Here is a 25721-nt window from a genome sequence, read left to right as displayed (position 1 = left end):
GGCGGGACTCTACCACCATCCTTGCTTACCATCATCCCTACAGTTCCTTTCCACACAATGAATACTTATCACACACAATGAATACTTATCAGAGCACTGTAGGCGGGAATCACAAGCGGGATTATACCACCATCCCTGCTTACCACCATCTCTACCGCGTGCACCATAGGCGGGAATCACAGGCGGGATACAACCACCATCTTTGCTTACCACCATCTCTATCACGTGCACCGTAGGCGGGACTCTACCACCGTCCCTGCTTACCACCATCCCTACAATCTCTTTCTTTTTTCTCAAACTAGTCAATCTACTCGTTTCAAACACACTCAAATCATTTCACATGAAAATTCAATTTTCAGATAAACACATGAACATGTATGCAATCGTGTGAAAACCCAGTTTTCATTTTCAAACATGAACATGCGTGCAAATATGTCATATACATGAAACAACACCACAACCAACAATTCACAATACCAACCAAACACACAACTCCGACCATAATCCATCCGACCCCCGAACTCCTCGGACTCAGTCCGGCATGTCCAACCAGATTACAATAATATGTGTTAGTGTAAAAATACATTTAAATCACGAAAGTTCTTTGGAAAAATACTTACAGCGCTATACTATAATTTCCAAAGGATCACGAAGCTGCAAGAAGTGGCGGCTCAGCAACATAACAGTATAAAATACACTGTGACCGTGGGTTTCAAAAACTCACTTTTCAACGAAGACAAACCAAGACCCAAAATTGATAGGGTATGGCCTAGAGAGGTCGGTGAAACCAATTGTGGTGGTGGTGGTTTGTTGTGGGTGGCGGCGCAAAGAGTGGTTTTAAGGCCAAAAAGTCGAAATCGAAGATGGGCTTGGTTGTGCTTCACCGGTGACGGATCGGAGCCTGGGTTGGGTCCATTGGGTTGCTCGGAGGTCGAGGATGAAGTGGTGAAGAAATGGTGGCCGGTGGTGGCGCGACGGCGGCGCGCGAAGGAAGAGAAAGCCGCGGCTGGGTGTTGCGTGTGGAGGCTATCGGCGGCGAGACATGGGCTGGGATTTGGGAGGTGAGGTCGCCGGCCAATGGGGAGGTGAACGGGAGGGGCAGTGTCCGTCACGGGCGGCTCACGGCGGCGGGCTGGGTGGAGGAGAAATCGGACGGGAGAGAGGGAGGGGCTGCGCGCGCGGGGAGAGAAAAGGAAGAGGAAGAAAAAAAATAAAGAAAGGAAAAGAAAAGAAGAAAGAGGAAAGAGAAAAATGGAGGGAAAGAAATGAGGTCCAATCCTCACATCTTGGGTCACAAAAATGATCCAACGGAAAAGATTTTAAAACCGCAAGTCAATTAAAATAATTTAAACGTAATGATACAATGCAAATAAAATAATTAAATCCAACACTCAATTAATTTAAAAGAAGAACAATTTAAATGCATAACAATAATGAATATTAAGGAAACATCGCAAATTAATTTTTTCACAATTTAAAGATCATAAAATAAAACATCTAAAAATAACCGATTTATTTAAAACAAGAGAATAAATTTTTGAATTAATAAAAATAATCTTTCAGTGAAAATACACTAAAATACGGGGTGTTGCATGAGTTATTTTCTGTGCAAATGGATTTATAAATTGTAATTTACCTTTCAAACTAGATATTTTTCGTTCGAACGGTACTTATCATACATAACTGAATTAATAAAAATTCCATAATAATATTACAAATATGGAACAAATAGAATTTAAACATCAAAATTGTTCAAATGTCAATGTTTTGAACAAAATAATAAAAAGATAATTAAAAAAAAAGTTTTAAGAATGTGGTGGTGGCATAGAGTTTTGTGACGTCATTAACTGCTACTGTTCAAACAATTTTTGGTTATTCATCTCTAGCATTTTCTATATGTTCTCTTCTAATCTCGCCTCTAAATCAGCTGCTTGATCTATTCAGGTCAGTAACTCTTTTTCGTTATCCTTAATTGTTCTATCTCAAGTCTTACTTCCTCTAATTCCTTAATTTTGTCATTCGATCTGGCTTGATAAGAGGATGATGATGTTGAGGATGACTTCACGTATTGTTTTGAGCCCCTCAAATATCCAGAACATGATCCAAGAACTTGAGAAAAGATCTTAACATCGTTGACAGATGATTTATCATATGAATCCGCAACAATTTCCTTAACAGATATCATCTTGTCCTATAAAAAAAATATTAAAGTTAGTATAAGTAACAAAAGTATTATTAGACAATGGAATTAAAGAAACTTAAACTTACATAATTTGTCTCTGCTTCGGGACTGGTCCAAACACCATCATAATTTTTATGTGCTTTAGCATACAATTGGATCAGATCATAGTCAGCAGGACTTTCTTCTTAAAAGAAAAATATATATTAGAACTTAAATTAGAAAAATGTATTTGTTAATATTTAACGATGACTAGAATAACTTATCATTTTTTTAGATAAACGATGAAAAGATCGAGAACCTGCATGATGATGATGTATCGTTAAATTTGATCTATTTGCTTTGTTCACAGTACTCTGTTGCTAAAAAAAATATTATGTCTATATGTTTAATACATCTATCATATACTATTAAAAAAATATAGCAGCAAAATTACCTGATAAACAAGATCTTCAAATATATCACAAATATTCTCTCATTCGTTTGGTGACATTGCTTGGAATGGATTTTGGTGCGCCTCTGTTGTAGTACTGAACTTCTGAAAATGTGCATGACATCAACCTTTGTAACTTCGGAATCATTCGACATCAGTTCCTCAACTGTTAGTTGATCGTCTCGTCGACCAAATTTAAGTTCAAACTCGTCCTTTCAATAAAGAGCTCCAACATTCGATATCATATGGATCCGCAGCAATTTCCTATATTGACGTTGTCGCTTAGTTTTATAAAGAGGTTGGTGATACCATCCTAGACGGCGGAAGGGCATACATGATCTCTGTCCGATGAGCTCCAGTTATAGTTTTAGCGGACAGACAGGCTGAATATCTCAATATTCCTAGACTGCGTGATATCTATCTGAACGTGCTGCATAGAGAGTAACAGTTTACACAGATGAACTCGATACCCTCATTGATCATGTGGTGAGAGACTTGATTGTTGGTCCAGATGCTCCTGTGTACGATAGGACGAAGAGCATTAGACAAACAGATCTATTTTCTTTTTTCAAGATCATGAATCTGATAATGACCAACAATATTGACCATTGGCAACACAAGACCGAGGCTGGCATGGATCGAGCGAAATTTATAATACAGGTCACTCGTGGCATTCCTATCAACTTCATGGGGTATATATTCTAGAGGATTCAATTAGAGACTCAGTACATTACGATAGATATACTGTCATTCGGGATCCTGATCACCCGATTTTTGAAATATTTTAGGGTCGTGCCAGATGTTGTCGAGCATGCATGGGAGCCGATGAAATCGATCAACAACTCCACCTATCACGGAGCACGGGACACTCGAGACTTCGTTTTCGTGAACCTATTCCGGACCTGGTTGATATTCAGAGAGATGCACAGCCGAGAGATTCTAGAGTATTAGCTTGTGAGGCATCTACACAGGCCGAGGCATAACGCATATCTATTCTCGAGGAGATGGCTGACATATTGTGTGCAGAGATCGATGGACACACATCATTGGTGATCGATGTAGTGCGTACGGAGGTCCATATTGCCATGTCTGAGTTGCGTATGGAGATCATCTCTGAGTTACGTACAGAGTTTAATGCTAGCATCTTGAATTAAGTACAGAGATTCATGTCATTAAGGTGACTTAGGCCACGCTCAGTTTTCAACTGAGACAAGTAGAAATACAATTAGCTACAGTCGAGGATGTGTGCAGAGAGCTTGGATTATAGTAGTTTCTATCTTTTATTTATAATTTTTTTTTTTTTTGTTTTTGGTATGGACAGTATCTGGTGTTTTGTAAATTTGATTTAATTATGAATTAAATCTTTTTTTATCTTTTATGGATTGATTATTAATTTATATTATTCGGTGTATGAACGATAATATTTATTTAATTAAAAATCCTATTTAACATAAAAGAAATTACTAAAATATTTTAGAATTAATTACATAAAATTAATTTATGAATTCGTAAATATTTTAAAATTAATTTACTCACCATTCTCACATTTATGTTCCATTCGAACAGGTTTAAAAAAATCCACCCTGATCTTAATTTAATTTCCCACCAAACTATCCGTTCGAATGCATAAGTGTGGTGTTCGAACGAAATATGTGTCGTTCAAATGGTCATGCAATCTTCCCGCCAGATTTTTCCACCAAATCTCTCCCGTACAAACAAACAAATTGCAGTTAGAACAATTTTGAACTTTTCCCAACAAAATAAATTACTTCACCGCCAAGATTATTATTCGAACAAATTATACACAATTTGAACAGACATTAATTCCCTGTTCGAACAGATTTTTTGCTGTTCAAACGGTTTTGACTTTTTGAGACAATTTAACTCGTCACAGAAGATCCAGTTCGAACGGATATTTTGACGTTTGAATGAGTTTATAAAGTCATCCATGTTTTGAGAAATTTCATCTCCAATAATTACTTTTAGGGATGAAATTTAGTTCGTCCCTAAAACTAAAATTTGTTGTAGTGATATAAAGAGTTGTGAAAATGATAGTTAATATAGTCAAGTCTGATAATCATAATAATAAGTTTTTACTAAATTCATTTTTATAAAAGTTAAATTTTTCATTTTAAAGATTATGTTCTTAAACTGCTAAACGTGACTGCCAAATATATTGAAATATTGAGTAGAGAGGTTCTCATCACTTCTGGATGAATAAAGATCATAACTTGAGAAAATATAGTAAATATTCTCTTAAATAAAATATTGATGTAAATAAAGAAAGTAAACGGTGAGCTGGTGATAATGCAGTGCAAACATGTCGTTTATCTAAACAAGAATTGGAGGAAATGGCCAAATGGGAGCATTTTGGGGAGCATTTTGAGTTGCCATCTAGCATAGTTATTAGGAAAGTGACCTGATAAAAGAGCATAGCTTCTGGTCTCTGTGACCATGTGGACCATTCATCATCAACAACTAAATCTATTACAATTCATGTAACATATATATATATATATATTTATATATGTATATACATATACACACACGTCACTGTAACTTTGCGCTAGAGCTGGTGGTTGTCACAGTTGCCAACCAGAATCCAAATAATCCTAAGATCCGCATGCAATATTGAAGAAACATTAGTCGTTGACAATGATTAATGCCGGAAACGGATCCGTGAACAGTGGGGGCCAAGTTGCAAGGCCTCTTTCCACGTGATTGGCGGCAATATTGTCTTACGCACAAAGCTAGTCAACTCCAAACCATACGCATTGGAGATTTGTGCTAGCTATCTTTTAAGGACTCCGTGCTTAAACAGGAAGGCAGGCACTACTTCGCAAAGATTATAGTGGAAGCTAGGCGATATGGGCAGCAATATATCTTGTTTGAAACACCAATCCTAACGTTTGCGAATCTGATATGGGGGCCATGACATAAGAGCAGCTTACCAAACAAAATTATCATATAATCAAGATTAATTAGTCGTTGAGAATGATTGCAGAAAACGAATCAGTAAAGTAAACAGTTCGGGCCAAGTGCAAGGCCTCTTTATTCAGTAATATTGGAGATTTCTGCCTTCTTCTTAACTCGATAATCCATGGTTAAACCAGCCGCACTAGTATTTGTAAATATTCTCGTACGCGTAACGCGATATGGGCGTATTTTGACCCACTAATATTCGGCCTAACGTTTGGGGATCTTATCTTGGTACGGTGCAATATAAAAGCAGCTTAAGTAACCCCTATATACATGATTTCCTAGATTCAAAATAACCTGAGCCATATAGCATATATAGTGCTTTTATATATTGAACCCATGAAGCGCGCTTTTTCTTTCATAGTGACCGAGTAACTTGATTATAATTTATGCTGAACAAAGATACCTGCACTGCAACAAATTTACTACGAAAATTTTTGTTTCAACAGGTTTCAATTTCATCACAAAAGAAATTTTTTTGTCACTAATTTGTCTCAAAAGGTTTTTTAGTATTAAATTCCAATTTGGTCCCAAAAAATATTTTTTGAGACGAAATTTGTCATTTTCATTCGAAAGCATTCGAATAGATTTTTTTTTTTAGATGACAAAAATTCCATCCCTAATAGTCGTTCGAAAGCAAAAAAATATCGTTCGAATAGATTTTATTTGGGATGAAAAGAAAATTTTGTCCATAATACTTATAACAGAACGGATTTTGTTTTGGAGAACTAATCGCAAATAGTCATTTTCTATTATTAAAAAACATTGCAAATAACTATTTGTGTCAAAAATATTGGCCGCAAAGCCTCGGCAAGATTATCTCTCAAAATGATTTTTGTGACCAAAAGTGTCAATTATAGCGAACTAATCTCCTAGCAAATTTTTTTTATGTAAAAATAAGCATTTGTTGCCTTCACCTAACAACAAATAGTTATAGAAAATCAAGAAAATTAATATAAAAGCTGCAAAAAATTCTCCATTACAAAATTCCCTCAAATTTTTAACCATAACAAATTAATTGGCAATGTTTACACAACTCATTATATAGCCTTGAACATGCAAAAAATACAAAATAATGAAACGGACCAAGTTTGAAACTCTAGTTCTTTTGTTCTTTCTATATTTGTTCAACTCAAGAATATTCAAGCTTTGAACTTTTTATCTTCCCTTGTAGTCAAGAACAAATATCCCTAAAATTTTCTAAAACAAAACCTACAAAATATAAACATCAAGCCTATACTAAGGATCCAGAATTTGAAATAAATAATATTATAACAATAAAGAACAACGTAAGGTACCAAAAAAATAAAAACAACATTCATAGCAAACAACAAGCTTTTATATATTTCAAGAAAATTGAAAATAATAATAAAATCCATGTGAGTATACCTCAAATACAAACCAAAAAATAATAATTTTTGAACACCAAGCATTCCCTATAAGATCTACAAAAAAGAAAAACAACATTAATAAAATATCCTAGACTTTTAAAAGTGGAGTGCTTTGTATTTTTTAGAATATTGTTGACTATTCAAACAAGTTAAAAAACGTTCAAATGATAAAATTTCAAAAAATTAACGCATTCCAAATCCCAGCCACTATTTCTCCTTTGAATGAATACTATTTCCTTTTGAATGGACACAATTCTCGTTAGAATAGACTTATTCTAATTTGAACAAATTATTATTATCCGAAAAAGTTTGGTACTATTCGAACGGAACTAACACAATTTAAACGTATATAACAAACTGTTTAAACAGTAAAATATCAAAAAATTAGCGCGTTCCAAATCTCAACAAAATGTTACTAAAATTTAACCGTTCAAATTAAAAATATTTACGTTCAAACGGACTTTAATTTTGTTCAAACGGAAATTATTCTAGTTCAAATAAATTGTTAGTGTTCAAACGGGCTGGTACTATTTGAACGAAATTCATACAGTTAGAACAGATATGCTAGTCTGTTTGAACGGACAATCAATTTTAGGGGCAATTCCATCCCTAAATATCAGTGTTCAAACGATAAAATAATATCCAAACGATAATTACAATTCGAACTATTTTGAGATGAAATTTAGATTTGGCCTAAGAAATGAAAAAAAAAAAAAATTGTCATAAAAAAAAAAATCATCCCTAAAATTAAAATTGTTGCTATGTGATTTTTTAATTCTTTTTTAATTCTTTTTTAATTCTTTTTACTTAGTGATTAAAAAATATTGTGATTATTTTAAAAAAATATATTTAAAAATAATAAAAAATACATGAAAAAAAATTGATAATATAAGTAACGGTAGCAGAACTGAAAGCGATTGTAGAGTCATCCCAATTCTTCAAGAAAATGATTTAAATAATATTTTTCATAATACTTTACAATTAAATAAAAAATATTTTATAAAAATAATATTATTTTATAAAAATATCTTATTTTATAATATAAAATATTATTATAAAATGTATTATAAAAATATATTGTGCGTATATGATCACTCATTCGGAATAGAGAATTAAGTAGGTTACATGGCTACTAGAGTAATTATGAAGTAAGGGGTAGGTGATTCTTGTCAGTGTGAAAAGCAGGAGAAAACGTACATTTGAGTCAAGCTCATGAATTTATCCAGGAGAGGATGCGATCCTTTTTAACAGGGCGCGCGTTACTTATAATTAGGCCTAAAAAAATTTGAGCGGTCCTACTCTGTGATCATTAATTTCACCGCTAGTTGAAATTTATTTTTTTATTTATATTCTTTTATCATTTTAAATACTTTTTAAAAAATATAAAAAGATATTAATATATTAATAATTACTTCTATAATCATCAAATAAAAATAAAATAAAAATAAGAAAATATCAAATTTATGTGTCAAACTAGTATTTTTCAAAAAATTTTATGTGACTCGTGAATTTGATATGTTGTTTTTTTCCCTCAACAAAAAAGGAGGTGAGAGAGACCAGCGTAACTATTCTCATTGGACGTGACTATAGGAATCCTTCCTTATTGTGAAATGTTTAGTTTGAGCCATAGTTACAGCTCAATGAGCAAGTCCATCACTACAGTACCACCAAGTTGTCAGTTGGTCCAAAGTCCATCCCATAGATTCTTGGTTAAGTATTACTTTTGTAAGTGGTTTTGACTTATGTTTCACTCGAACTCCTGACTTTGAGACTATAGAATATCAATTCGTAACAACTGAACTATCACCTTAATAGTAAATTTGATATGAATTTAATATGACATTATTATGTCAAAATCAAAGATTCGACTCATTTAATTAAATGAATCGAATTAAAATTGACTCGTATATAATTTAAATTCAACTTGACATATAAATTGAGATTCAATAATTTTTGTTACAATTCATGACGAATGCGATACAAACCTATTAATATAAGTCCAGCTACTAGGTACTGATAGTTGGACCCATAAGGGTAAAATACATATTTTTTTCTCTTTACATATATTTTAAGCATTTTTAAACATATTTTTTTTTAAAAATACAAATTTATTAATAAACACTTCCTTAATCAAGTTTTTTTATAAAAACAAATATCAGTCAATTTGGAGGGTCCAAATTCATTGGTCCCCAACATTTTCCTTAGTATAAAATTAGCACATTAAAAGAATCTAATTCTTTTAATTTATATTCCGATGTAACACGGAAGACAAGCGGTAAATTCTCAGTTTCGTGATATTACTCTCATGACCGCTTTGAATTTTGATCATATACATGAGAACGTAACCGTTTACGACTTACCTTTCTATGGGTATCTGTAATAAATGCTGCATGATCAGAAGTCATTGCTCTTATTTAATTCGCAACATCTTTTGCATTTGAGATAATGAGGAACCTACCCCCATTAACCAAAAGACGTGAAGAATCCCCGGCCCCATCCATAACAGTATAAAGGAAGCGCACTACTCACTCTCACTCTCCTTCTCGTGGGCTAGCTGATCATCTTCTATATCTATTTGCAGTAGCAATCTTTTAGTTAGCTAAAGCAGCCATATCTTTTCGTTGGCAAAGATGGAGCTGGAGATGGAGAAGAACAGAAGAGGTGTAGTAGTACAAGAAGAAAGCTGCGATGGAGAGAAATGGGTGCATGATTCATCTGTGGATCATAAAGGAAGAGTTCCTCTCCGTGCTTCAACCGGTATCTGGAAGGCCTCCTCCTTTATCATCAGTAAGTACGCGCGTGTTTGTATTTTATACATAACATTGTTAATCAGTTAAGCTTTCCGTGATTCTCTAGTACTCTTTGCTCTGCTATTTAATTCCAAATATATCTCATCCCCTTTACATATTAACCGATCTCTCATGAAACTTCAGAAGAAGAAACCAAAAAGTTTTTCTCTGGTTTTACAGATTTTACTATCATTCTTTCTTTCCACCTTCCTTATTTTCTATTTTTTGTCAACATATGGCAGCATTATTAATTTCATCATAAATATTGCAACGGGACGGCAACCTAATCCTCTGGTGGTGTTTCAGTTGCTGTCAGTCTAGGCGTACGAGATTATGGGTTTTTTTTTTTTTTTTGGCTTTTAATTTTTTTTCTAAGCTTTTATGTCTTTTAATTGGCTCAACAAACAAATCCCGATTCCCTACCTACCCCCCACGCCCTCTTCATTTTTTTTTAGATACTGATGGATTGTGGTGGATTCAGATCATGCATGTCAACTCTGGTCCAGGTACCTTAATCTTTTCCGGTTCTAGTCCTCCCGGCCCCCACCCCCCTAAATCTTCCGATCCGGCAGATCATGTCGACTCTGGTCTAGATTTTATTTCTCTGTCTGCTACCTGGTAACATTGCTTTTTAAACAAAGAAAACGAGGTGTCACGAGTCAAACTAACATACAGTACTACTAAACGAGGTTGCCTTTCAATCATTGGTAGTTTGTCATGTTTGAACTGCAGCTCCTTTTACTGGTACCGTAGGGCAAGTTTCATATCAATTAATCACGATAGCGTAGAGAGGAGAGTCAACTTGTATTCTACACCAATGCTTTTCTTTAAAGGCAAGAACTTGAGGGAAAAAGAAAAATTCTACTCATTATTTCAAAGCTACTGAGTACGGCATATAATTTTATTTTTTTTATTAAAAAATATGTGTTATATGGATGATAAGTGAAAGAAGCCAATTAGTTTAATAAAAATAAAATCAAAATAAATAAATAAATAAATAAAACAATATATAGCGTTTGGTGTGTGGAATAATCATGATTAACAAAGCTAAAGGATAAATAATTGAGCCACCTTTTTTTTTTTAATTTTCTTTTCATTTCTCCTAGCTTGTCCAATGAAACCGTAGGCAAGACGCGGGCAAACTGCGAAGGTGGGTCCTTACCTCCTAATGAAATTATAAATTGTATCTGGATGATATCTCTGCCCTGTGTACGTCTATGCTGTTGTCCTGGGTCCATCCATGACAAAGTGGATGATATATGTTTCTAGAATTTTTGTTTCTTGCTTTATTAATATTATTGATTATGTCAATGGTTATGCCATGTGTTCTAAATCTGGTCCGGGCAGTGATCGAGTTTAGTGAGAGGTTGAGCTACTTTGGCATAGCAACAAATCTCATCTCATACCTCACAAGAGTGATCCATCAAGACCTCAAAACAGCAGTCAAGAACGTAAACTACTGGGCTGGAGTAACAACATTGATGCCTCTACTTGGAGGGCTCCTTGCAGATGCCTACACTGGCCGATTCACAATGGTCCTGTTTTCCTCCCTCATATATCTAATGGTACTATATATTGTCATCAATTACTTCTAATTAATTATGATAAAAGTAATTGTAGATATATAGCCATATATAATGGCTAGGTCCCTAGCTTGAGAATGGTACTTATTTTTGTGTTAATTACTACCAAAATCAGGGCCTATGCCTGTTTACAATGTCTCAATTCATCCCAAGTCTAAAGCCATACAGCGAAGGGACGTCTCAGCGGCCTAGAAAGATTCATGAGGTGGTATTTTTCCTTGGCTTGTATTTTATCTCTGTCGGAACTGGAGGACACAAGCCCTGCTTAGAAAGCTTTGGAGCCGATCAATTCGATGATGATCACTCGGAAGAAAGGAAGAAGAAGATGTCTTACTTCAACTGGTGGAATTTCGCACTGTCTTGTGGGCTCTTGCTTGGTGTGACAGTAATTGCTTATGTTCAAGACTACGTGAGCTGGGGTGTTGCTGATCTCATTCTTACACTCAGTATGGCGATTGCAGTAGTAACCTTCTACCTGGGAAAGCCTTACTACCGATACAGGATACCTGAAGGGAGCCCTTTAACACCCATGTTTCAGGTCTTAGTTGCGGCCATTAGAAAGAGAAATTTACCTGTTCCCACAAATCCTGCATTATTATATGAAGTTCCCAAGTCGCAAAAGCCCCAACGAAGGCTTTTAGGTCATACCAATCGGCTTAGGTACTTAAAAGAATACACATATACATGTAATCGATATATGGCACTTTAATTATATCAGGCAGTTTGTATACAAAATCCCCATGCAATTGGTACTAATTATCAATTTTGACCCACGTACAGGTTTCTCGACAAGGCTGCAACAATTGAAGAGGACAGGATATCGATAGAGCAGAATCCTTGGAGATTGGCAACAGTGACAACGGTCGAGGAGACAAAGCTTATATTGAACATGATTCCCGTATGGCTAACTTCGTTAACATTCGGAATATGCATAGCACAAACTACAACATTCTTCATCAAACAAGCCGCCACAATGAACCTAAATATTACTGAAAACTTCAAGATCCCACCGGCCTCCATTAATGCTCTTGGGGCAATTGCAATGATAATCTCGGTCACCGTCTACGACAAGATTCTAGTCCCAATGTTAAGGAAAGCTACGGGCAACGAAAGAGGTATCAACATTCTTCAGAGGATTGGCATTGGCATGTTATTCTCAGTTGTGGCAATGTCTGTGGCGGCCTTGGTGGAAATGAAGAGGCTAAGAGCTGTCGAGAAGGAAATCATTCAAGGAGGGAAAACCGGGCCACTATCTCTGAGCGCTTTCTGGCTAGCTCCACAAATAATAATTATTGGCGTGGGAGACGGTTTTGCAGTGGTTGGGTTGCAAGAGTATTTCTATGACCAGGTTCCAGACTCGATGAGAAGCTTAGGAATTGCTTTCTATCTGAGTGTGCTTGGGGCTGGGAGTTTCTTGAGCAGCTTTCTGATTATTGTTGTGGATCATGTCACGGAGAAGGGTGGGAGAAGTTGGTTTGCACAGAATGTGAATTTGTGCCGTTTAGACAACTTCTATTGGTTGTTGGCGGCCATGAGTGGGTTGAATTTGTGTGTTTTTGTGATGTTGGCTATCAAGTACACTTACAAAAATGTGCAGCGAAGGATAATTGGGTAGATCTAGTACAGTACTTGATAGCTAGCTTCACATATATCTTCTATCTATCTATGTGGTACTGAAAACCTGCTAGAAAAACCAAAAAAAAAGTAACTTATATAAATGTCGATCGCTTACTTTGCTTGTTTATTAAAATTGCTTCTTGTGTGTAAGACAATGATATAATTTGTGTTGAGAAATAATATTTGTACTCATAAAATGGGTAAGTATTGTGTAATTTTTTTAAAAAAAAGGACTAAATATAAAATCTACATAACAAAAATTAAATTTTTAATAATAGATCTTATTTTTTTTTAAAATGAGTATACGATATTTGCATAACCTATGATTATATATGGTGTTACACCCTTTATTTTTCAATTCAAGAAAAATGATAACTTGATTTGTTGTAATTAAGCTGCTTCTTTTGTTACCTTTTGACAACTCCGGATGTCATTTTAGATCAGTGATTAAAATTTTAGACCTTCATAAACAGAGTAAATATCAGAATAGATCAGTTATTCTGTTCAAACCCTAACACTGCTCTAAACCCAATTAAATAAATACTAACGTAACCATTTGGGACGGACTTAGTTACTGTTTGGATATAGAAATAGTTTTATCTTATTTTATCTCATTATTATAATTTTTTAAATTTTCACATAAAATATAATAAACAATTTAACTTTTTCAAATCTCAAAACAATAATAATATTAAAAAATAAGATTTCAATAATATTTTATTCAAATTTTAACTACCAACTTTCATCTAATCCCAGTTTGGATTGAAAACTTATCTCATCTCATTTCATCTCATCTCATCTCATTATTACAACTTTTCTAAATTCTCACACAAAATATAATAAACAATTCAACCTTTTCAAATCTCAAAACAATAATAATATTAAAAAATAATATTTTATTTAATTTATCTAAAACTATTTCAACTCATATCTGAATCCAAACAGATCAAACTATCTCATCCACTATTCAAACGGACTTATTCGGTTCAAATCCTAACACTGGACTAAACCCAATTAAATAAATACTAACCTAACCATTTGGGTGATTTCATATGATGATATAGAGCCACTAAACGACGTCGGACCCACTGCGTTCAAATTAAGCAGTGGGAAGAGACCTAAAACTAAAAGCACAAGCAAAAAGAAGAGGAAAGTTGGGGTTGGAGCTAATCTTCAGCGCTGCGCTACGAATTCGATTGGCAGTGATTTCGGATACGATTACGGTTTGTAATCCTTTCCTCATTTGAATAGATTTCTTAATCTATTTGATTCAGAGAAGTCCGTTCTGCACAAGACAAATTGTAAAGCTTTCCAAAACTACTTATAGAGGGAAAGAGAAGACTGCAGAAAGAGAGAGATTGCATTATGCAAACAGAGGCAAGAGTTGGAGTGGTGGTAGAGGGAGGGGGGCAGAGAGCTCTTAATTCGGGCCACGCCGATGGCGGTGCAAGGAAGTTCTCACAGCAGCAGCAACAGCCATTGCACCAGAAATCTCAGATCGGAACGGTATCGCAGCTTCTTGCTGGAGGCGTTGCCGGCGCTCTCAGTAAGACCTGTACGGCGCCGCTTGCTCGGCTCACTATTCTCTTCCAGGTTCGAATTTCGTCCTTTCATTTTCTTTTAACAGAATTTGATGTATTCTTTGGGCTGCGTTTGCACTCTTTTTTACTTTGTGTTGATGTGTGATGTTACGAGTGGGTTTCATTGTTTACTTGAGTGCGTTAGGTTTTTATGCGATAAAGTTAATCTAAAGTTAGGATCTTATTTGTTTTGTTTTAGGTAAGGGTTGGATAAAGAATGAATTTTTAAATTATAGCCGGGGTAAATGTTCTGTTTTAATACTTTGCTCAAAGGATAATCATCTGGTATGCTCATTGGAGTGGCACGGGAAGTTAGTTTAATGTAATGTCTATACGGTTTTGTGTATTTTGGACGAACTATGGGTTGATCAACCATTACGTTTTAGTGTCCTCAAGATTAATTAGCTGCCTCCCTGATATCTTTTTCTCTCCATCCTTTTAGGTGCAAGGTATGCACTCTGATGTTGCGACTTTGCGAAAGACGAGCATATGGCATGAGGCTTCGCGGATTGTTGGTGAAGAAGGATTCAGAGCTTTTTGGAAGGGGAATCTGGTTACAATTGCTCATCGTCTACCTTATTCTTCTGTCAGTTTTTATGCATATGAGCACTATAAAAAGGTTGGTAGAGACAAGCATATATATGCCTGTCTCAGTCTGTGTTTGTGATCCATAGTTATCAGGAAAGTGCTTCTAATCATGCCTTTATGCCTTGGTCAATGACTAAACTGTATTTAATGTGATACAGCTACTAAAGATGATTCCAGGACTGGAGAGCCGAAGAGAAAATATGAGTGCGGACATTTGTGTACATTTTGTAGCTGGTGGTTTGGCTGGAATAACAGCTGCTTCAGTTACTTATCCATTGGATCTTGTAAGGACACGCCTTGCAGCTCAGGTAATGTCATTTGGCTGGAAGGAAAAGTCGTGTTTTCTTTTCCAGTTTGTACCAGTCTCATTTGTTAAGTTTTTAAAGCATTGCTACTTATAAAAAAAAAAAAAGTTTTTAAAGCATTGCTGCATTGATAGGCATGCTTTGGGAACATTACTACTGCTCTTTGGTTTTTTCTTTTTCTATAGGAACTACTGCTGTTTCTTATTCTTGTTGTAGTTGTTGACGTCATTGGCTCTTTACTTTTTTGGCATTTTAATATGATTTTTAAGTTATAAAAAAAATATTATTTTTAAGTTGCTTACCATGTGTTTTAATCGTAAGATGCATTCACTGGAGTCTTGCTTTTCTTTGATATTTTGTTTGTGGTTTTGCATGTGCAATTTTCTTCTACATTGACTCGGCTAGTTTGAGCTTTGCAGACAAATGTGATATACTACAGAGGTATTTGGCATGCTTTACAAACTATTAGCAAGGAGGAGGGTATTTTGGGTCTATATAAGGGGCTTGGAGCAACACTCTTGGTATGCTTCTGTAGTCAATTCCAAGTTTGTACATGCTAAGTCCTTTTCAGTGTATGATTGATTGCTGTTTGGTTACTAACGCAGGGTGTTGGGCCAAGTATAGCAATCAGTTTTTCAGTATATGAGACCTTGAGATCTTTCTGGAAATTGCATAGGTAAATCACATCATAAGTTGTTTCTGTAATTTTATTTTTCTGACGTGACTTCTTACAATTCCTATTGCTAAAGTCCTTTTTTTGGTTCTAAAACATTAATTTGCTGTCTTTATATCAGACCTGATGATTCTACTGTCCTTGTAAGTCTGGCTTGTGGAAGTCTTTCAGGAATTGCATCATCAACAGGTGAGTGATCTTAGACGTGCTACATCCGAAGCTTTTCATGAGTTATGAGACTGCTTCTATGTTTCTTGTTAATTTTATGGGGGTTGGTCTTTTGTTTTCATGGAAATTAAACACATTGTTTTTGTTGGCATTTAGTCTGATAAACAGTATTCTAGGAACCAACCAGGAAAAAAAAAAAGAATTAAAGCTGCAAAGACCAATGTACCTATTGTGTTACGAAAGAATTAAAGTTGCATTGTTTTTTTCAATATGAAAAATTCTTGCCCTTTAGATAAAGGGCTTGTATCTGTCCCGTGTACTTGGGCTCTTGCCTATCCTTATGATCAATAAAATCTTATTTACCAATAAAAAAAATAAAAAAAGAATAAGCATTCTTTGTTACATCCTATTATGAAATAGAGACAGGAGAGTATCTGGTGCATATGTTGTCTTTTGTATTTCTGTGAGTATGCATTACATGTTATGATTCTTATTTGGAGTACTTTTTACTCGTCTTTGATATCAAGTGCTAATTGGCAGCTATTACAGTTAATGAGGTTTTGGTTAGCCTATTTCCAGTGCTTAATTAAGATTGTCAATATGTAGTAAAAGTAATTGATACATGCAGCTGTGACTATGCTTTTGATGCAGAGAACAGGGTGTGGTGCAGGTTCTGCACCAAGTACCTAACCAGACTGACTGACCCTAGAGCCAGAGAACAGACTGGAGTTGTTTTTTTATCTGGCATTTGAGAATTTTAGTAAGGAAGTCAACAGAAAATTACCTTCTTATGTCATTCATCTAACATTATCCTTTATGTAAAGATCTTTCTTGGATTAAATACCTGTTTTCAACACTTCCTCAATAACTTGTCTCCCAAGCTTTGCAGTGGGTTCCATTATGGGGTTGCACTACTCTCAGGTGAACCTATATTTTCTATCAGGTCCTCCTTGAGGTATGCTTCTCAGTTAGGCTTCCATTGCCAATTGATTAATGGGCGTTGGTATCCTTCAAGCCTTGCCGATATTTTTAAGGACTCCATTCATTTTTCTGTTCCAGAAAATGAAACAGGCAAACTATTTTTTTTTTTTTTGTTATTGAAAAGCACTGACTTACTGCAAGATTTGAAAAAGCGGCGGTGATGCAAATCTAGAAGTAAAGTCAAACAAACTCCTTGTCTATTTTCTTGGAAGCAAAATTAGTTGCTTCTGATTGAGTAGATCTGTTGCATGTGTCAAAACCTTTTACTACGACAAACTCAAATAATGCATTCACATTCTTAATGTAGATATAATTTATTTTGGCCTGTCCATAAATCATGTCGAAAGATTCATCTTTCTAGGTTTGCCTGGTGGAATTGAATTTTTGTACCAGTCTGTCGTTCTGCCTTCACTTGAACCCTACTCACTGGTAGAATGTGCATTCCCGTTTAAGCCATTCTAAATAGGGTTATTCTCCAAACACTGGTATTCTCTGCAACTCCTATAAAGTGGTGTCTATCATTAATGACACCATCATCAAGAAAGTAGCCTAATACAGTGTGTGCAAGTTTGGAAATCATTTGGAGATAGGTACGGTAATAGTCTGGGTAGAGCTCTGAATATTTCTCATATAATGCCATTTTTTGGTTTAACCGCACAGCCGCAATAACCTTCCCCAGGCATGAGCACTGAATCTATTGAAAAATTATTTATTCATCAGTGAAGTTGCTCATGAGTTCAACATTTTTTGTTCATACATACTAGTTATATGTGATAAAGATAACAGTGTGCTATATTTTCTATTTGCATGCTGTTTTATGGTAGGGGTGCGCTTCTAACCGGTGCCTCCTGTAAGTGTAGAACAACGGAGACTAATGGAGTAGTGCCATGTAGGGGATACATGTTCTGGGTAGTGGGGTGTGCTGCAGAGAAACTTTAAATATTAGGGGTCCAGGTTTGAGACCCAACCCCCTCCCTTCCCACCAGCACCTCTCTCTCTTTCTCTCTCTCGAACTGAACCGATGAACCCTAACCTCTCTCTCTCTCTCCTTCCTTCTCTCTCATTCCTCTCCTTCACAAACCCCCCCCCCCTCTCGAATCAAACCCTAGCCCAGCTCCCCGTTACGAATCCCCCTCTCTATCCTTCCCTCTCCTTCACGATCAAAAATGCAAAAATATTTTTTCTGAGTCATTTTTTTTTCTTTCATTTTCAAGGTCACAGAAACAACCATTTGACTGGGGAAGCAGGCTAAGTGTTGCAGCTAGCATTGCTCATGGGAACCTAAAATCCACAAACATTTTGTTTGACAGAAATAAACATATGTGCATCAGTGAATATGGTCTAATGGTTGTTGACAACAATCCGAGTGCAGACCTTCCATATAGAACCTTCAAGAGTGATGTTTTTGCTTTTGGTGTGATTCTCCTGGAGCTGCATACTGGGAAGCTGGTCCAGAACAATGGTTGTTTCTTGCAGTACTCTATGACCTTGGAGAGGATTTTGCTGGTCAAGTCAGGGTTCGTGAAGGAGAGGGAAGGAGAGAGAGAGAGAGTTCGGAGAGAGAGAAAGGTTAGGGGGTTTTCGTAGAGAGAGAGAGGGGGAGGGGGGTCTCGACAGAGTGGGTTCCCTGCAGCGCGGTGCATCAGGTTTGAAGATGTAGCCCTTACGTGGCTTGCATCTATTGGTTTCCGTTGTTCTACACTAATAGGATACTCCGGTGAGAAGTTATTCTCTTTATGGTAATTTGTGTATTATTGCAGTTAAATAATTATTTGAATGAATGTTACACATCCTAAACAGGATAATACTGATGTGAGATTTCGATCAGTGGTTTTAATTTCATAATATTGTTCTGTTGTATTATAAAGTGCTTCTCATTTGTGAGCTTTCCATATTTGATTGGCTTCAATATTTGTTTCTGTTCGGTTAATGGGATTGTTTGCTGTGGAACTTGGATAGTTTTTATGACATTGATAAGTCTAGTGTACCAGTTTCAGGTTTATGAGTTCCACAAGTAGTATCATGTCATTTCATTTGTTCTCCACTACAATATGCAGCAACATTTCCTCTGGATCTTGTGAGGCGCCGAAAGCAATTGGAAGGGGCAGGAGGCCGACCTCATGTCTATACAACAGGCCTTTTTGGTACCTTTAGGCACATAACCCGGACTGAAGGCTTGCGTGGGTTGTATAGAGGGATTCTGCCCGAATACTACAAGGTGGTTCCTGGTCTAGGTATATGTTTTATGACTTATGAGACACTGAAGAAGCTTCTTGCTGATATCACGGACCGTTTATAGTTGTCACCTATGTCTCCGGGAGTATGGTCTGTATTCAAAAGGAAGGGTGGTTAAATTGTTATGAAAGCCAATTTCTTTTCTTGGGTTTTCTCATGGTGGTTTATTGTATGCTGCTGTGAGAATTGCATTTTTTGCATGTAAAGATACAGAACAGTAAACTCAGATTGCTATCTGTACGGAGGAAATTGTTGTCCACAGAATACGGAAGATTAACTGGTGACCCTTTTTCAAAATCACCATTTTTAGTGCAACTTTTTGCTATTATCTATTAATCCTTTACACATGAAACTGCTGAGTGATCTTAGCTTAAACAAATTGAGTTGACATTGGGTTCCTTTGGCAGATTCAAACCTCGTTTATGCATTACAAATGTGTGCGCATTATTTGCCGTGTTTTTATGTATATACCTTGAAAAGGTCCCTGTCCCACTGTCATTTCCCTTCTTTTTTTTTTTTTTTTTGTATTAATTGTGACACCCAGCCCGGAAGTTCTGCTGGTCTTTAGTTGGTAACGATTATTTGCTTTTTTGTGGCATGAATACGACTCGTCGTTCGGCTTTGGATTGTTTCATGTGCATCTAAGGTCGTCTCCTATGCTAATTTTGTAAGCGTTCAGAAATGAAGTTTTCCAGAGTTTCTAGAGCAAAGTTGCTCAACCTCGTAGGCATTTATGATGCACCCAGTAGCTAAAGAGTTTATAAATATAGTTACTAATTTACTTTGTAAAAGGTGCATATTATTAGGCTAGAGACATTTTGGACACAGTTCCACCTTAAAAATTGAAGGGGCATGCTGTTCAAACTTCTGTTATGAGCGTTCTTTAGAGCATGTTGCTACCTTTAATGGGCATACAACGGAGGGGAGATACAGCCACTGAGAACATCTCTTCCTATTACAATGGAAAATTCCCAGTGAGTCGAATGTGTTCCAGTGTAGAACGTAAACCATACTTATCGACAGCTGCATTAGCAGCCCTATATCCTCCTCCATATGCCGGGGAAGTATCGTTGGCGATTTGGTGCATGAAAAAGTCACCCAGCTTATTTTCGACAATGGACTTTCCACCTTTCTTTGACGATGAAGATGAGGAAGAGGACGAAGCTGCTGATGTAGATGGCATGGCATTAGATCTTGGCATCACTTCTGACTCAAGCCACATGTATGACAGCAACTGACAGATACCTTCCTCTACCTCAGGGTCAAGATTCCGGTAGCCTGCACAATTCAAAGTTAATGAAGATGAAGTGATGTACATCCAGATGATGATCCAAGGAGGAGATTGGGAAGGGCATTCTACCTCTGAGGCGTAACCAGCCATGCATCAACTCATGGGCAAGAATAGCACCTGTGAGTAATCTGAGTCCAGCAAAAAGATATCAAAATGGTAAGATATGAAAACGCTTCTTCTTCTTCTTCTTTTCCTTTTTTGCAGAGGTAGATCTTGTTAGTGTTAATATGTTTGTCAGCTCAATATGCATAATTGGTTTGATTTGGATCCTAACATGGTATTGGCCAAAAGTCCTAGGTTAAAATGTTGGCGACCCTATTCTGTAAATTTCGTGGATTTTGCAGCGTAAGGCCTGTCGTTGTTCACTATTTCTGAGTCCGTTTGCATGTGGAGTATTGGTGTTTGAGCTTTTTGGACAGTCGTTCAATACAGAGAACAAAGAAAAGATTCAAATTACAATCCAATGTCTCTTCGAGCATGGCTAAAAGCATACTTAATGAACGAAATCTCCAAACAAGGGTATCAAGTGGACCTTTTCTTATTGTTCTAACAAAGATTTCGATCATTGTAGATGGATTATACACAAAAGCATAATGCAGAGATTTTATACTCGGTGCTACTCTACTCTTATGTCACAAGTATTTTTAAGCATGAAGACTGAGTTTTTTTTTTAAAAAAAACCACACACACAAAATGCATTGGGTTTAGAAAATTTACAAACCCCTTCTCATGAAAAAAAAAAATGGCGAAATTGTCATTGACCATCACCTTGGAAGACCATAGAGAACAAGAATGGCTGTAACTTCACATTTTCGAGTCAGTTTTTGGTGTTGGGTTCTCATTCCTACCTGTCGGTGGACGCCAAATCTCAGCCCTTTGTGTATCTGAATAACAAAAAATAATAATCACAGGTAGAGCAGCTAATAAACAATCGGCACCATTACTCGTTATCTTCTTTCAAATTTAAGAAAAGCAAAACCAAGTGGTATAAGATTCTGAATACATACACTTGTGACTGTCTGCTCTTCAGAAAGACATAAACCCCTTGTCTCAGGCATGTGATGAAAGCCCTGGAAAGAGCAACGTCAGAATCTGAGAATTTCCATGAAAAAGTAAATAAAATACAAACACCAAGAGATCATTTATTACATTCTTCTCCCCAACAATGGCTTCATTAAGTGCTTGTCTTTCAACCAGAAGCATTGGAATTTGCTGATCTAATTTCATGTTCAGTCCTTCATAATAATCTCTTATGGCATGGTAAAGGGGTTGACAATCACCAGTATCCATGATAGCAGATTCCATGCACTCTAAGCATAAACGCCGCCCATCTTCCAGAGAGTAGTATCTTGAGTTCCAAGACTTCAAGGAGACAAAAATAGGGAGGAAAGATATGCAGATCAATTTGAATTAATATTCATCTCTTCCAATTAAGAAAACATTTTGGAGATAAGGTAATAGAAGAAAACATGTTCCACATCTTGGATGATTACCTCCAGACGTTCACAACTACAGCAACGAGCTGTGTTATCATGCTCATGTGATGGACAATATTTTTGAGACCAAAATGGATGGCACCTATACTCGATCAAACCAGCAGCATTTGTTGGGATCTGAATTTTTTAATATTTAAATGTAAGTATGTAGATAAAATTCATGATGGTTATCAAAGATCCAATATAAATAATCTCAGCTAGATGGGAACATGATCGATATTTTTCAATCTAGCTCTCCCTATAGGAGAGGTTAACTAGCACTCCTGATGCTCGACATTACATACCACTGTCGGCATGCACTGGTCCGGTGGCAACCCAGACTTAAAAGGATAGGCCTGAAATGGTATTTTAATTACATAATTATACGAGTAGGACACAACTTTTTGATTGACTGAGAACCAACAGTATGGCCAGAAGGAAAAAGAAAAAAACAAGAAAAAGAAAAGCAAGCAATATAGATTGAATCAAGTATGGTAACTTCTCTTACAAATTGGTGGCAAACTTCACATTTGGGATGGGTCAGCTCTTTAAAACAAGACTTGTGATAAGGTTCCCTCCCTGACAAAGAAAACTTGGATCAACAGAAAAAACCGTAAGAGCTAGATGAAGGAGAAGTTTTATCATCATTACTGGAATGGTTATTCAACCTCTAACTTTAAAAACCTGAAAAATAGACTGATATGATGGGAAAATTTAGAGACACAGAACAACCGATTACCTCATGCTCAGTAATTGGGTAACTACAAGCACGACAGCAGAAGCACTCTGGATGGAAAAATGTTCCCATGCAGCCCAAATAATTGCCATAGCCTATGTTACGTTTGCAACCACCACATTCTCTGCAATACACAAAAAGACATGACAAATCAAATTCAAGATTGTAAAAAGTTATGAATCTAGGACAATCAATTGAATTTTATATTGTTGTTAAAATGGTTATGCTGATATTTGACAAATCCTGTAGCAACTACACCGAAATAAACACCAATATGGATTCAAGAACACCATTTATGACTAGATAATACTCGTCGCAACTGTCAATTAACAACCAAAATGTTTGGCAAACTGCAATGAATTCATCACCCAAGTGGCAAAAGTAAGTTACCTTCTAGGAGAGCCCAAGGGAAACAAAAAAGTGGTAATCCAACAAATTTGAACATTTGCCAGAATGTGTGTGACAAGTAATGTGATATGGTCTTACAGATATGTATATATGTGTGTGTGTTTGTGTGTGTTGATTCTCATTACTGATATTCATGAATAAATAAATAAAATTTTCAGTTCCAAACTGAGCTATATGTTCATAAAAAATTTTATAGACTGGGAAGAACCAAAGAACTTTTACTGCCAGAAGATCCGTTAATTTCCAAAATCAAGTGGCATGAAAACTGCCTCCTTGGGAAACAGAAACCAGTCATAAACCTCATCTCACCACTAGCACTTGACATGTATACTCCCTGTGTACTTGGGTTTTGCCTATTATTATGAATAAAACTTCTTGATTACTGATAAAAATGTTCATGACGCAAATAATATAAACTATGACTGAGAAATCTTACCTAAATTTCCTCGGATGGTATGGTACAGGAGAATAAGGAGGATATGAAGATGAATTTAGGCTACCCTGAAGTGCCCTGGCAAGCTCTTCGTCAATGTTAGTCTGCCGACCATATCCTGGGGAGAAAGGGGGGGGGACTCAATTTGGTGCAAATGTAACAGAGAAGCAACATTTATTTCAGGTATTAAATATTGTTAACCACCATTACGTCTCTTCAAATCTTCAGCCAGGGAAAGTGCATTTGCATGGTCTTGTTCTTCTTTTTCCTTCTGAGCCCCAGAGCGATCATCCTGATTACACTACTAGAACTAGTAACAAAATTTTTCTTATATAAAACAAGCAGTGACATGTAAAAATTTGAGCACCATAATGTGATGTGAATGAAGTCGAGTTCCTTTTATGGGTTAAAAATTAGCATTGCCATTGAAAAGATTGAGACATGTATACAAACCCATTGCATTATTCATCAAGCACAATTTCTCAAAAGCAGAAATAATCATATTTTACAGGCTATGGTACGTATTTTTATCCTGTCCACCAGCTATACACCGATTATGTGTAGACATATATAACACCAAAACAATTGGTAATAACTTGCTGTGTGGTCTAGAATCCCAAAGACTAATTTCTGCGCGACGATCCATACAATGCTGTGAACTTTTAATCCATGTAACATAAGCATGATTGTCACTCCAAAAAATCTACACTACAATAACAAAGACACTACTAGGAAACCGCGGTTAAGATGAAACATTTATCTCGTTAATAACAACGATTTATTTTAAAAGAATTCAGAAAATTGTGTAAGGCGGTTTGGAAACTCAAGCACGGGTGGACTTCTCCAAGTAAGCAAATATGCAGGAGGAGCTTCACAGAATTTTGTTGCATAATCTATGACTTTGCAATAAGAAATATCAGCATAGTAGGGAACTGTTTACCGAGGATCTAGGGGGTGCACGCCAAGTCAGGTTTTCCTCGTCAAGGGGCTCAGGATGATTGGCACCACCTCCGCCCTCCCCTCGATTGGAAACATTCTTGAGAAACTTAATCAGCCATTTCATAATGCTAGACTTTCTCTCCCCGTTTGAAGAAATCAAGTCCCCTGCCGCCACAAATTATTCCAACCCCACCCCACAACCAAAAACAAAAATTCAGTATGGTAAAAGGGGGGAAAATCACCACATACAAAATGCTAAAATGATTAAAACTCAATACGATTCAACTTATATAATCCATATACGTTTACATCGAATACATGTGGGAATGCATTCAAAACGATCCGTTCGCCGTATTGGTAGCAAGTGAAAGAAGGTATACATAAATTAATTGGGTTAGGGACAAGTACCGTAAATACAAGGCTGAGGTATGTGGTTGACACCAGAGGGAGCCATAAGGACCGAGAGCTATGTGTAAGTTTCCCCGGAAGATCAACGGGGGCAAAAGGAAGGGCAAAAAATGTGAAAAAGGACAAATAGAGAGAGAGAGAGGAAGTGACTTCTTGGTAGGATATGAGAGAGGACGAGGAACAAGGCAATCGACATAGTTAATAGTGGCTGGTTGAAAGAGAGAGATAGACAGGGAGAGAGAGAAGGAATCTGGGAGAGGGAAAGGAAGGAGTTCAAGAGGAAAAGAAAAAGATGCCTCGCTTGGAAAGAAAATGAAGGGAAAGTAGAGAGAGAGAGAGAGAGAGAGATCGGATCGCTGAAAGTTGGTGTTCGGGAAGGAATCTGCTGAGGCGGATAACAATAAAGTAACGGCAGAGGCCCGAGAGAATCCCTCGGTTTCAAGATGATTTTCTCAGAGGGAGATGGAAAAGAGGGATCGATCGATGCGGTCATATCGATCATTTTCTCTCTCTTACTTTCTGATCTAAAT

General features: G+C 36.4%; 3 protein-coding genes across 9 annotated transcripts; 2 read left to right on the top strand and 1 right to left on the bottom strand.

Annotated features, from left to right (window-relative positions):
• The first annotated feature begins 9431 nt into the window (after positions 1–9431).
• LOC121267010 (protein NRT1/ PTR FAMILY 5.6-like) lies at positions 9432–13104 on the top strand. Its single transcript, XM_041171096.1, has 4 exons — positions 9432–9769; positions 11119–11336; positions 11470–12014; positions 12135–13104. Exons 1-4 carry the CDS (start codon positions 9613–9615, stop codon positions 12967–12969), a joined length of 1755 nt encoding a protein of 584 aa, XP_041027030.1. The 5' UTR covers positions 9432–9612; the 3' UTR covers positions 12970–13104.
• Positions 13105–14036: 932 nt separating this feature from the next.
• On the top strand, positions 14037–19812 carry LOC121246638 (mitochondrial substrate carrier family protein B-like). Of its 7 annotated transcripts, none has more exons than XR_005937197.1 (9): positions 14037–14194; positions 14299–14564; positions 14994–15170; positions 15298–15447; positions 15864–15965; positions 16050–16120; positions 16239–16306; positions 16944–17045; positions 19324–19462. XR_005937197.1 is itself a non-coding variant. In XM_041145035.1 (9 exons), the coding sequence occupies exons 2-8, from the start codon at positions 14337–14339 to the stop codon at positions 17035–17037; spliced, it is 897 nt and encodes a 298-aa protein (XP_041000969.1). In that variant the 5' UTR covers positions 14037–14194; positions 14299–14336; the 3' UTR covers positions 17038–17045; positions 19324–19462. The 7 variants fall into 7 exon arrangements, 5 of the variants coding, with proteins under 5 accessions (XP_041000969.1, XP_041000822.1, XP_041001149.1 ...); XR_005937178.1 differs by having other exon boundaries at positions 16914–17045; XM_041145035.1 differs by having other exon boundaries at positions 16937–17045.
• Positions 19813–20286: 474 nt separating this feature from the next.
• Positions 20287–25721, bottom strand: LOC121236004 (protein DA1-related 2-like). The gene is made up of 12 exons (XM_041132780.1): positions 25192–25721; positions 24785–24948; positions 24049–24136; positions 23848–23962; positions 23007–23127; positions 22776–22859; positions 22286–22405; positions 21942–22154; positions 21800–21862; positions 21561–21676; positions 20862–20920; positions 20287–20779 (listed from the first exon to the last, which is right to left on the bottom strand). Exons 1-12 carry the CDS (start codon positions 25235–25237, stop codon positions 20457–20459), a joined length of 1512 nt encoding a protein of 503 aa, XP_040988714.1. The 5' UTR covers positions 25238–25721; the 3' UTR covers positions 20287–20456.

The sequence above is a fragment of the Juglans microcarpa x Juglans regia genome, chromosome 1D (assembly GCF_004785595.1).
Source record: "Juglans microcarpa x Juglans regia isolate MS1-56 chromosome 1D, Jm3101_v1.0, whole genome shotgun sequence".
Lineage (NCBI taxonomy): Eukaryota > Viridiplantae > Streptophyta > Magnoliopsida > Fagales > Juglandaceae > Juglans > Juglans microcarpa x Juglans regia.
Note: the sequence above shows the minus strand (reverse complement) of the source record. Positions and strands in the feature narration are given on the sequence as shown.

Coding starts and splice junctions, on each gene's coding strand:
- LOC121267010 (XM_041171096.1), top strand. CDS start 9,613: ATGGAGCTGGAGATGGAGAAGAACAGAAGAGGTGTAGTAGTACAAGAA. Junction 11,337..11,469: donor CCTCCCTCATATATCTAATG/GTACTATATATT, acceptor TACCAAAATCAG/GGCCTATGCCTGTTTACAAT. Junction 12,015..12,134: donor GGTCATACCAATCGGCTTAG/GTACTTAAAAGA, acceptor ACCCACGTACAG/GTTTCTCGACAAGGCTGCAA.
- LOC121236004 (XM_041132780.1), bottom strand. CDS start 25,237: ATGGCTCCCTCTGGTGTCAACCACATACCTCAGCCTTGTATTTACG. Junction 22,406..22,775: donor GTGAAGTTTGCCACCAATTT/GTAAGAGAAGTT, acceptor TAAAAAATTCAG/ATCCCAACAAATGCTGCTGG. Junction 22,155..22,285: donor GTAGTTGTGAACGTCTGGAG/GTAATCATCCAA, acceptor GTCTCCTTGAAG/TCTTGGAACTCAAGATACTA.
- LOC121246638 (XM_041144888.1), top strand. CDS start 14,337: ATGCAAACAGAGGCAAGAGTTGGAGTGGTGGTAGAGGGAGGGGGGCAG. Junction 15,966..16,049: donor GGCTTGGAGCAACACTCTTG/GTATGCTTCTGT, acceptor TTACTAACGCAG/GGTGTTGGGCCAAGTATAGC. Junction 16,121..16,238: donor TCTTTCTGGAAATTGCATAG/GTAAATCACATC, acceptor TCTTTATATCAG/ACCTGATGATTCTACTGTCC.